This window comes from Triturus cristatus, chromosome 1_2, assembly GCF_964204655.1.
Source record: "Triturus cristatus chromosome 1_2, aTriCri1.1, whole genome shotgun sequence".
In the NCBI taxonomy this organism is placed as follows: Eukaryota; Metazoa; Chordata; class Amphibia; order Caudata; family Salamandridae; genus Triturus; species Triturus cristatus.
This window is the reverse complement of record NC_140580.1, coordinates 884,413,963-884,426,765: the sequence shown is the minus strand read 5'-3', so window position 1 is coordinate 884,426,765 and position 12,803 is coordinate 884,413,963. Positions and strand designations below refer to the sequence as shown.

At 50.3% G+C, this 12,803-nt stretch overlaps 1 protein-coding gene across 2 annotated transcripts in view; it reads left to right on the top strand.

The window, feature by feature from the left end:
* The window catches only part of LOC146868216 (uncharacterized), a 163,210-nt gene extending 150,727 nt beyond the window's left edge, over nt 1-12,483 (top strand). For both annotated transcript variants that reach the window (XM_085609427.1, XM_085609431.1), the window contains exon 9: nt 9,875-12,483. In XM_085609427.1, the coding sequence (XP_085465553.1) occupies nt 9,875-9,906 (32 nt within the window). In that variant the 3' untranslated portion in view covers nt 9,907-12,483. The remainder of the gene's footprint in view (nt 1-9,874) is intronic.
* Nucleotides 12,484-12,803: the final 320 nt, after the last annotated feature.

Genomic DNA, 12,803 nt, shown 5'->3' with positions numbered 1-12,803 from the left:
GAGGCCGCCCCGCCACTGCTTGGTCCTGCAAAAGCCAATGCTTATCCGATTCCCATCTGCACCATTCGAACAAGTACCGCAATTGCGTCGCCTGAAAGTATTTACGGAAATCGGGAATACCTAGGCCTCCAGCGTCAGGAGACAAAAGGGAGAGAGTCCTACGAAGCCTAGGCTTTTTCCCCTGCCAAATGAACCGGGTCACGTCCGACTGCAACTGCTGTATCCACCCTTTAGGCGGCGGCAGCGGCAGGGCCCGGAATAAGTAAAGGACCTGCGGCAAAATCGTCATCTTGACGGCGGCAATCCTACCCAACCAGGCAAGGATGCTGCGATTCCAGCGGCCCAGCTCGCTCCTGATCTTGGCACCCAAGGCCGAGTAGTTGGCTGTAACCATAGCTGGCAACGTGGGGGCTATCTGGATCCCTAAATATGGTACCGCCTCCGAGGACCAAAGTAACGGGAACCTGTCCTGCAAATATGCCCTGGTGTCAGGCGCCAGGGAGATATCCAAAGCCACCGACTTCCCCATATTTACTTTAAAGCCCGAGACCGCGCTGAACTCCGCCAGTTCCGCCATACAGGCCGGAAGCGATACCCGGGGTGTAGCCAATGTGAAGATGACATCATCAGCGTAGAGACTGATGGCATGGGTGAAGCCTCCCATCCGTATCCCCTCCACCGCTGGCCGCGTCCGCACCCTTTGAGCGAACGGCTCCATGTAGAGGGCAAAGAGCAAGGGCGAAAGCGGACAGCCCTGCCTGGTGCCTCTCTCGATGGGGAAGGCTGCAGAGGTGTGGCCGTTAACCCGGACCACCGCCGAGGGCTCCTTATAGCAGTTCAGGATCATGGTACGAAACCGCTCTCCTATACCCGCCTTCACCAGCACTTGTTCCAAAAAGGGCCAATGCACCCGATCAAACGCCTTTTCCGCGTCAACCGCAAGCATCATCCTCTCCCCCGGGATCCGGGAAGCCTTTTCCAGCAGGTGGACCACCCGCTTTGTATTATCCACTGTCTGCCGCCCCGGGACGAAACCCGCTTGATCCGGGTCGACAAGGCCGGGCAGATGAAGCGCCAGGCGGCTTGCCAAAATTCCGGTATAGAGTTTCAGGTCGACATTCAGGAGCGATATCGGCCGATAAGATCCACAGTGTTTAGGATCTTTCCCCGGTTTGGGGATGACCATGACAGAGGCCCTCAAGAGATCAGGCGAGATGGCTCCAGGTTCCGCGAAGGAGTTGGAGAGGCGAGTGAGGATGGGGGCCAATGACCCGCAGAATGTCTTATAGAAGAGGGCCGAGTAGCCATCTGGGCCAGGCGCTTTGCCGTGCTTGAGTCTGGCAATGGCCGACACCACTTCCTCTGTGCTAATGGCCCTGTCCAGGTGGTCCGCCTGTACAGGGTCCAGGGAGGGCAGAGTGACCGATTCCAAATAGGCGGTCATAGCCGGTACATCCGTCGGGTCACTCGCGTAGAGGTTCCCGTAGAACCCTTGAAGCGCGGCCGAAATGCCGGCATCGTCCGTGACTGCCCCACCCGTGGGGTCAGAGAGTTCTTTCACCCGCTGGCTCTGCCGGGTGGCCCGGAGTCTGTTGGCCAGAAGTTTGCCACAGCGATCCCCCCCGTATAAAAAGCGTGGCGCAAGCGGAGGGCCGCATATTCCGCCCGGTCCGTATCCAAGGCGGCCAGAAGTTTCCTCGCCTCCTTGAGCTGCCGCCAGATCCTCGGGGCCCCAGTTCTGCGGTGGATCAGCTCCAGCTCCCGGACTCTGCCAGTAAGCTCCTCCCTCTTTAGCTTGCGCTCCTTATTCTCGGCCGCCGAGATTGACAAGAACTCCCCCCTGAGGACCGCCTTCAAAGCCGCCCACTGCGTGGCTCTGGTGGTATCTGTGTTATCATTGTATACCAAATATTCCCTAAGTACCCGCTCAATACGATCCGTTACCGTTTTCCTGTGTAGTAGAGTATCCCGGAGGCGCCAAGCCCTCACCGGGGCGGCAGAAGGCGGCAAGCAAAAGGAGGCCTCGACAGGGGCGTGATCCGATAAAGAAATAACCCCCATGTCCACGGCGGACGCCAGGGCCTGCGCCGGCGCGGTGACCAGGAGATGATCAAGCCTCGCATAGGTCTTGTGCGCGTGGGAGTAGTAGGAGTAATCCCTGGCCACGGGGTGTTTCTGGCGCCAGAGGTCCCGGAGGTCCACCTCCGCAAGTCTAGCCTTACAGCCAGCTGAAAATTCCCCAACTTGCGGGGAACGCTGCACCGAGCGGTCGACCGCCGAATCAAAGACCATGTTAAGGTCACCCCCGAGTATAACATGCCTGTCCGGCGAGGCCGCGATCTCCTCCACCGCCGACTGCAAGAACCGCTCCTGTTTATCATTGGGGCTATACAGGGAGCCTATCGTGAATGTAATGCCCCCCACCCGAAACCTATGCGCCAGCAGTCTCCCTTTTAGTTCTGCAAATTTATGGATGTGTTCCCCCCTGAAATGTCGGGCCACCAGAATCGCCACCCCGGCCGTTTTGGCCGCACCGGAAGAAAAGAACTGCATCGGGAATTTACAAGAGCGTAGTCTATGTGTATCCTGTGGTAACAGGTGGGTTTCTTGAAGGAGGCATATGTCCGCCTAGGGTATTTTCTAACAAGGAAAGTACTGCTCGCCGCTTAACCGGATTGTTCAGACCCCTGACATTCAAGGTCACGATCTTAAAGGTATGAGGAGGCATAGTAGGAAATGTGTAGAAAAAGCGCAAGCGTCTTGCATGGAGATCATAGTGGGCCGGCATACCTCCTCCAACCCAACCCGCAAATCAGCCTCCCAGAGACAGTACGCCAAGCCGCTCCACCCGGCGCCGCGCGGCCTAGCACCACTCTCCAACCCCAATGGAATCAGGCCTCCCCCAACCCACTCGTCCTCCCCACCAGTGGCGGTGGCTGGCACGACAGCTGGGCCCCCACAAGGACCCCCGGACCGGAGTATACTCGCTGCAATCATGTTTCCGGGTACGCGCTGGACTCCCCCTCCCCCCTCCTGCAACCCCCCCTTCCCCCTCCCCTCTCCCGTTGGGACCCCCCCGTCAACCCCCACCCCCCCCCACCCCCCCGCCCGAATCAACATTGTCCAAGTCCAGTCCCCGAGGGAACAAGTCTTTGGTAAAGTACTCTTGTGGACGTCCAGCCACCTAGCCCCCCCCGCCCGCCCCCACCCCACTCCAGCCCCCAAACCTGCAAATGAAATGGGCTGTGATGATCTCCCCCCGGAGCAATCCTACGCCGTCGGCGCCGTGTCACCAGGACCAGTGTTCCCAGCCACCTCCAGTACCGCCTCTGCCATGCTAGCCCTGATGGTGGGCGAGTCCGGTCGCAAAGGCCGTTCAGATGGGCGCCGTCTCGACACCCGCTGCCATCCGTCCCGTCCGGAGCGTCCCCGCCGCTGCGGGGCTGCTCCGTCCTCCGTTGCGGTGAGGCCCAGGACTCCGCATGTCTCCTGCAGGGAGCGTAATTGGTGCACAGTGCCATTCCATCGGAAGATGAGTCTAAAAGGGTGACCCCAAGAGTATGGCGTTCCTTGAGCTCTCAGGAAGTCCGTGGCGATTTTGAATGTTTTTCTTTTCTGCAACGTGATGGCAGACAAGTCCTGGTACAATGCGACGGGGTAGCCCCGGAAATGTAAGGGCTGCTTTTTCCTGGCCTCCGCCATAATGCGCTCTTTGAGCGGGAAGTCCGGAAGGAAGGCCAAGATGTCCGGGGGGGCAGCGACGCCCCGCGCCGCGGACCCACTCTGTGCGCCCTGTCAATTCGGATGGGGAATGCTGCCGACTCACCCAGGACCTCCCGAAACAGCTCCCGCAGATAGTCTGCCACATCCGTCCCCTCCTCCGTGGATGGCACTCCTCGAACCCGAATGTTGTTGCGCCGGGACCTGTTTTCAAGGTCTTCGGCATGAGCTTGGAGGTCAATCTGTTGATCCCGGAGGCGCAGCACTTCTTGTTGCAATTGCTCAATCTCGTCATTCCTCCGTCGTCCGGCGTCCTCCACTGTAGCCACCCGGTCTCCCAGGCCATCCACTTCCCGCCGCACCTCCCGCACCTCGCTGGCCACCTCCTGTTTCAAAGCTTGGAAGTCCTCCCTGAGGGAACTGAAGAGGGACTCCATAAAGGATCTAGTGAGCGGAGGCTCCCCGCTGTCAGTGTCCTGCGTTCCCCCGGACGGGCCGGGGGACCGCTGCCCACGGTCCACTCTCTGTTGCTGCTTGCCCAGTAGTTCAGGGAGAGTGCGTTCGCCTTTTCTGCCTCCTTTGCTGCCCGCCATGATCACGGGGACCCACCGCCGAGCAGGCCGCCAATGTCCCGAGTCGCCGGGGGGGCCCCCGCTCTTCTCCGTCGACCCCGGGCCCTCCGCTCTCCTCCGCAATCACTCTGTGCCTCCCACCTCCGACCTCCAGGGCACGTCAAGGGGGCCCCCCCTTGCTGGCTCGGTCAGGGGCTGCGATTCCCGCCTCAAGCCGTCCACTCCTCACTCCCGGCCCCCCACGCGGTGGCGCTCCTGCGGCCGCTCTAGTCAGCTCACGAGGTCTGTCACAGGGAGTGCGTAGAGCTGAGTCCTTCCCCTACTCCTCCGGCCTCCTGTGGTCGGGAGCCCTTGAACCTCAGCCGCCTCCCCGCCTCCGGCACGAGCTGCCGATCCGTGAGGCCGTCGTTGATGGCGAGGGGGGGGGGGGGGGGGGGGGAGAGAAGACGGGAGGCCCCGGCAGTCGTCCTCCCTGAGATCCGGCTCGCCCCCGTCAGCTTTGCCCCTCTGAAGCGCTCAGTCGGTCGCGCCGTACCTGGGGTATGTGGTCCGTCCTTCCGTGAGACCCTTCCGCATGGGCCCTTCGTCCAGCGATCAGCGCGCCCCCGCTGCTCTGGCCCGGCAGTACCCCCGCGTCAATCCGTCACTGGAGTTCCGGCTCACCCTCCGTGCGCTGTGGGGGCAAGGCGCCCGTCGGGCCGTCGATCTGCCCAGTCCCGTCCTCCCAGCCGCTGGCGCGGCCGCCTCCAGCTCCTTCCCACCTGCGGTGCCTCCGCCGGCCGCTGCGGTGCTTGGGTGCTTAGGTGTCGCTCCCGGGTCAGGTCACCACACGAGGTCTTCGAGGTCTTCGCTCGTGCCTGCCGGCGAGGAGGCCGCTCACCCCCCGGGACCGGGTCCCCTCCGCAAAAGCTGCTGGGTCGGTGCTCACGTTGCTGGGGTCGCCGCCCCCTCCAGCCAGAGTCCGGCGCCCGCCACCGCGGTCCAGGAGGCCCTCAAGCCCGGGCACTTGCGTAGTTAGGCTGCCGAGAGCGCTCCTGCCAGGTCCGGCCCAGAGCTCCGCCCCCTCACGGCGATGTCCCTCCAACGGTCCGATGGGCGCCGCCGGCTTCCCTCAGGTGCTCCGGGCTACCATGCAGCACCTCCCGGCTCTCCGCCGCCGATTCCCCGCTGATCCGGGGGGGACTCAGCGTTTAAATCAGGTCTGGGAGCTCAAGGGAGCGGGAGCCGGCAGAGGAGCCGTCCGCTCACCACGCCATCTTGGCCACGCCCCCTCCATGACAGTTTAGGGTCTCTGGTCACTCCAACAGCAGAAGTTTCACATCAGCTTCCTTGAGCTTCTGACCATCCACTTAGCTCTTAACTCCTCCTTTCAGAACACTCAGGGCAAGTTGGTACTCATCAAAGCAGACAACATGGCCTCCATGTACTATCTGCAGAAACAGGGGGGCACTCACTTGCTGCGGCTGTGAGCACTAGTGCTAAAAATTTGGCATTGGGCAACTCTCCATCAGATACACTCCTAGTGGAGTACCTCCTGGGAGTGGACGACTTTGCAGATCTGCTCAGCAGGACACATCAACAAGTTCACAAGTGGGAACTCCACCAACAAACCCTACTGCACTACTTTCAACAATAGGGGTTTCCGCAAATAGATCTATTGGCCATGAAAACGCAAAATGCCTTAACCTTCAGATTTTCACACCCACACTACATGGGCAATACCTTATGGATGAGCTAGACCGGAATATTTGCCTACCCTTTTCCTCCCCTCCTACTTATTCAATATGAGGTGAGAAAGCTACAGGAAACATCCTTCACCCTGATCCTGGTAACACCCACATGGGCCAGACAACCATTGTTCTCAGCCGTACTTGAGATGTGTTCTACCCACACAAAAGGCTCCCCAGCAGGCCAGACATTCTCACCCAGAACAGGGCAAAATCAGACCTACTGACCCCCAAACAACTTAATCTACCAATTTGGCACCAGAGGTCTTAGAATTTGGTTATCCATGTCTTCCACAATAATGTATGGATATTTTAAGGGAAGCACACAGACCTGCTTCTAGGTCTTGTTACGCAGCAAAGTAGAAGAGATTTGTCTGCTATTGTAGCTCCAATAATATAGACACTTAAACTGCATTACCAAACATTGTTTGTTATTTGCTCCACCTAGAGAAGAGTATGCATATGTTTCCAACGGCGTACATCTTGCAGCCATTGCCACATAAATGCAAAATGGAGTGTGTTCTTCTCCATTCAGAGTTTTCATCTTCAAAGTCTTTATGGAAGGCTTTAAAAGAGTAATTCGGCCAGGGTGACAAATGACGTTGCATGGAACCTCAAGATCGTCGACTGCTAAGGAGCTCCCTGGGCTAGGGATCACCGTTGGCGTAAATCGAGAGGGTAAAAAAATCTGCCCCCATTGAGAAAGCAAAGAGAAAAGAACCACCATCCTCTGCTGCCGCACACTGCATCCCCCACTGCCTGCCCGAGATCTGACCCCGGCCAGAGGTGTATGAGAAGTCGAAAGTCTGTCCTGCAGATAGGTCATGCTTGATTTCTGTATCCAAACTGACCCCATCCAGTGGGGGGATGCTGCAGTAGCAGCAGCCGCCGCTAACGCTCACTTCATCGCCCGCCCGAGATCCTACGCTGCTCGGCGGTGTATGTGAAGAGGTGTCTATTCAGTGGAGAAGCTGGAAGTGAGTCCTGGGCACTACTCACCCCACCCTGCAGCTATATGTTATTCCTTGCTCCTGACTGGGATACACACCCGTCCATACTGCAGCGGCCAGTGCCTCGCACCATACCAGACGGCAACCCCGTGCACCACACCCCGTCAATCACCTGGGGAACCCATCCTCACTGCCACGACTTGACTGCATCCGTTATAATTGCAGCTGAAGCCCATTGTGTTTGGCCTGCAACAGGTCCGTACCACCCTCGGAGCCCCCCATACAGAATTTGCTATTCCATGACTTGGGCTATCGTTTTTGATACACTTAATTTGGGGTACTGCTTTCTTTGATGCTTGTGAGAGGAAGAACTTCTGTTGCTTGTCTTCAGCCATCTGCTCATATCTGTTTGGCATTCCTGAACCCGAGGCACAAAAGCAGCATTTTTCCAATCTACGTTCTTGTGCTCCTCATCGGAGTTCAGGCCTTCTTCGCTGGGGGAAGCTTCTCCTTGAATTTGAAAATGTTCCTGTTGTGAATTTCTCCTGGCCAATCACCGGCAAAGATTAGCCCAAGACCTCGGAATTCTAAAGTGAATGAACTCTGAGTGCACAGCTATGTCTTTCAAGTTCTTGTGTGGTAGGTATAAGCTGGGTCACCTGTCTACAGCAACTACAGGTAGAACTGCCACCTTCTGAATGATAAAGAGGGACTTTTCCAATCTTCTCACTATTGCCTCACACGTGGCCTGTCTGAAGTTGACACTTCATTGGATACACTAGAAGCAGAAAAGTTGTCTATCAACATGGTGTCCTCATCTTAAGTTCCATACCAGGCGAGTTTTGCTGCTGTCAGACCTATGAAGATCAAACAAACCAAACTATTTGGGCCACATATCCTACGGCCTCCTGTAACCTTCCTTTATATATCCTGTCACAATGCATTGTTTACCTACCGCATATGCACCACATGTAATCGATGCTATGCACCCATAACTAACTCTTGACTATACTGTCCACATACCTATTTTGTCTCTTGTATTCTCCATTTATATATTCTCACTACGTATGTTGTATTTCTCTATGTATATTGTCTCCATGTCATTTGTATCCTCTTTTATTTATCCTTATGCACCCCTTGTAATTGATGCTAGGCCAACATAACTACCTATATTGCCCACATATCCTACTATCCATTGTATTCTTCAGTTAATTTTGTCACTATGTATTTTGTACTTGTCTATGTAGCAGTGTTCACCTCATGTAATTCTTACTGTACTAACTCTGTAAAGCGCTCTGATACCTACGGGTCAAGTTTGCGCTATACAAAACTCTATGGATAAATTAAAAAAACCTTGCTGTAGTACTCACAAGATTCATGGATCCGCCCATTAGCCCTTGCATTCCAGTCTTCCACAATTTCTTTCCTGGAAAATAGATTTCCTTATAGCCATTATCTCGCTAGGATGCATAAGTGAGCTACAAGCCCTCACTTTAAAACAAACTTTTATACAGGTTTGTCATCAGAGATGGTCCTAAAATTCTTTCCAAAGCGGTCTCTCCTTTCCACCTCAATCAAGTAATTAAACTGCCAGTTTTTTCACTTCACTCAGAGTTCGTAGCTGGAAGAGCTCTTCATACTCTATATGTCAAAAGAGTCTTAATGTACCACCTCTTCACAACCGAGCCTTTTCATGAAACTCAACAGATTTTTGTCAGTTTTGATAAACCTCATCAAGGGCACATTGTATCCAAAGCTGGCATAGCTAAATTGATCATTAAATGTATCCAAACATGTTAATATACAGCCAAGAAGGTCCTGCCCACTCCCCCTAAACCACACTACTACAAAGAAGGGAGCAACCGGGGCATTTCTAGGGAATATTCCCACAGCTAACATTTGCAAAGCAGCTACATGGTCAACTTCCCACACTTTTACCAAGCATTACTGGGTGTATATTATCACCTGTCGACAGGCTCAAGTTGGCCAACCAGTACTAAGAACTCTGTGTCGGACATCTGCATCCTCTATTGAATAGCCACCACGTTAGAGGAATACTGCTTTACAGTTTATGCAGAGCATATACGTCTGCAGCCACACACACTGCAAACTGAATATATTACTTATCCTGTAAGCATTGGTTCGTAGCTTGTAGTGCTTTCACATGTGCCTCCCCTCCTCCCCGGAGTCAGTGTCTTGTTTGCACATTTCTGAAACATTAGGCATTCTCCTTATTTTTATACACCATTTGCATGGTCAATACTTACCCACCTGCTATGAGGAAACACTCTCCCATTGAGACATCTCTTCCTTTACCTCCTAACCATTTTTGGGGGTTGTTCCTCTCCCTTTCCTACTATAGAAACATGATTACTCCTGCACTTGGTGAGAGCACATCTATGACCTTTTCCAGATTGGAACAGGATCAGAGACGAGTTCATGAACACCCAAACTGTGAAAATGTTTGGGTGATAACCTCAGCGGAATGTAGCGTCCACCCCCCCACTCCGTCTTGTAAATCTGCTCTCTCATTCATTTTTGTGTGTAAAGAAAAGACTTGATACAGAAGCGATGAATGGACAGAACTGGTGAAGCTACCTCCTCAGGTTTTTATCTGGCATTTAGGAATCTAGGAACATGTTGTGAAGCAGCCCATACACAGGAGACCTAATTTATTGAACTGAAGAGACTGAATCAGTAAGAAAACAGAATGTAGTTACTATGGTGAGTAACCTTTTTACTCTCCTGACCTGTCACAAAATATATATATAAAATAAATCAATACAGTACTAAAAAAAACTACAATCTTGTATTCCATGTTGCAAATGATGTTGGCTTTTTGCATTGTTACTTGCAGAAATGGTAGTGCTGGTTGATTAACGTATTGTTTCTCATTCTACCGCAGTGTTTTCTTCATATGGAAGGATCGACTCGTGACAGGCACTTGCCAAGGAGGTGATGTTCGAAGTACTCTTATAGAGTCACCACATGTTGGAAAACGTGTGTTCTTGGACCACAAGCAACCAGCGGGCAGGCTTTGAGGTGGACTCTAGATTTTGGAATCTAGTTGGAGGTCCCCCAGTTCCGTTTTTTAAGGACACAAGACATCATATATTTTGTAATTGTTATTTTTTTGAGTGGTACCAGATTGTTAATGTTTTCCGCTTTCCTACATTTAAGTTTGAGCATCATCAAGTCCTCAGGCCTACAATGGTGATGTAATGGGGTAACTTTAAAGAGGACTGGTGACGCATCCAAGCAGTGGCTGTGAAACAGTGTAAGACAGCTGTGAATGTACTGCAGGTTTCACTGTACAAATAGCATGAAGGTTCGTATATGAAATCACAATGCGCTGTGTTGCAAACTTCGAGTGCCGGTCATGTCCATCTTTCTAGCACAATAAACTGCTTGTGTTCTTTATTCTCCACGTCCCAATAAAAATACTTGCATAGTAAAGAAAATAATGCTACCCTTTCCTTGATGGTGATCAAGAAGGAAAGAAAGTTGCTACAGCACAATATTCAGCCGGACAGACCTGTCTCTTTGCACTTTCCAACAACTGTTTAAATGTTGTCTTAAGTTTCTTAAACATTATTGTTACAACTGCATAACCTAGAAGGCAAAGCCTGTCATCACATGACATCATGTAACTTTCCTTAACAACAGGCTTAAAGGCATAATTAACAAAGAACCTGTCATCTACAATGAGATACATATGCCTAGAGAAAGAATATACCGAAGGTTGATTTATACATAAAATCCTCAAAATAAATTGCTTTAGTACCATAAATGTAAGAAAAAGAAATAGGTTCACATGTAATCATGGTCACAGGTAAATCTATTCAGCTTCTTTTTACATATTCGTTGTTACTCTCATTTTAGAATAGTAGGAGTAAATTTAATGTTGGTAATATGCACACTTTCCCTAAACAAATGTCATTTTGCACGATTATAGGCCTTAACTTGTGTCTTTTAATTATTCCCTTTTCCTCACACAGTCAGGCTCTACACAACATAGACCACTGTGAGCAGCGTCCTGGTATCAGGAACCTACTACAGCATGAGAAATGTTCTGATCTAGCAGTCAGGAACCAGGTGTGTGCAAGCTTAATTTTGTAAAAGAGCAGAAATGGATAGTTCAACTGTGGGGCCCGGTTCTCACATATGTATGAATACCTGAGTTCAGTATAGGTGTGCAAGACAAGGTATTTAGAAGTATGAATTCCAACCTTTCTTCAGGAGAGCAGGATTTAGCTTTTCTAAGTGCTCTGTACCGATGCAGTAATAACACTGTGGTTGCTGCATTGATTTTCCTAGAGGTAAGGAATGTGGGTGTTCCAGAAAGTGACCATGCAAAATAGAGTTAACAGCACAAACCTCCAGGCTTGAAGGTATTTGAAGACTTTGGCAGGTTGTTACCTACCATGTATAGGCATACAAAGTACTACTGCCAAGGTGGATTCTTGGGTAGAAATGGCGAGCTGCACCCCGTATTGAATGGGCCTTTGAAGAAATAAAATCACCCTTGAATCAAATTTCATACTGCAATATTTACACAAGTAGTTCTGAGAATCTTCAAGGGTTGTAGATTCTCATGAGAATCTGAGGTATTTTTCATAAATTCCTTAAGTCATAAGATTATGCCTCGTGGAGGCGTAATCTTAAGGGAGTAAAATGTTCACTTTTTCTTGACAGTTTTATGTCAGGACACACAAGCAAGTGGTATGAATTTTATGAAAGATGTGAGTTACAGGTGAAACTGTTACTGTTTAAATCGCAGAATGTGTTTATTTTTCCAGTCAAGAACTGTTTCTCAGAAGTATTTTGTGGTGTAATAGACCATTACTTCCGAGTTTTCTGTAATTTTTTAATCAAGATTGTATTGGCTTTATTTTAATATAATGCTAATTAAAGAAGCAAAAACGATTAACTGAATAATCTTTATGTATGTGCAACTCGTGCCACTTATGTGCCAAAGAACGTGAAATACATGGGTACTAACTGCAGAGTATTTGCAAGTACAGTTGTTGCAATGTTCGTGTGGTGTTGGGTTACAAAATGTCACCCTAATCTTTGGTGGGGTATTATTTTGGTTATTTTTTATTTTAGACTTTTTTTTAATTTACAGATGCTACATAATGCACTGAATGTGATCAATGTTTGGTTATCCCCTTTATTGCTCTTCTTTCTATCAAAAACAATAAAAAGTGTAACAGGCTTTACTTGAGAGAGAGAAACTCCTACCAATCCTCCAAAACAGCCAATATTTACTTTGCTGAGTTGTATTTTTCTACTGTTTTGTGAAATGCCACAAGTAATATAAAGAGCCAAATGATTTTGTTGTCTTTTTATACTTTGTGAAAGGAAAACGTCACACTCCTGTATGTGTTGCAATATTTCTGTTTTTTCATTGTGTGTATATCAATAACATTTGTGCCGTATAAGCCAGATATAACAAAGTGCTTTCAAGCAACAATTAGAATTCAGTTTGTCTAATAAACATTTCTGAATTCATGTTTTTTTTTAGAGTATTATTTTCGGAGTAGGAAAATGGGAAGTATTCGATTAAAGCAATTAACTGAGTTTTGACTTTTGAATTCCGTATAACCCTACAGAGTTTACAGAGATCATTTCCCTTAAACATGTAATAGATACTGTATGGTGAACCATGCACTGTACCCATGGTTTCTGACAAAGTTTTATCACACCAAGAATTTCCTCTCTGCAACCTCATAACATGGTTCCACCTAAATATTTTCTCCTATTTTAGATAAAACCTGAGGTTTCAGACTCAGAAGCTTCACTTTTCTTAATAGGTAAATGAAAGTTGAGGC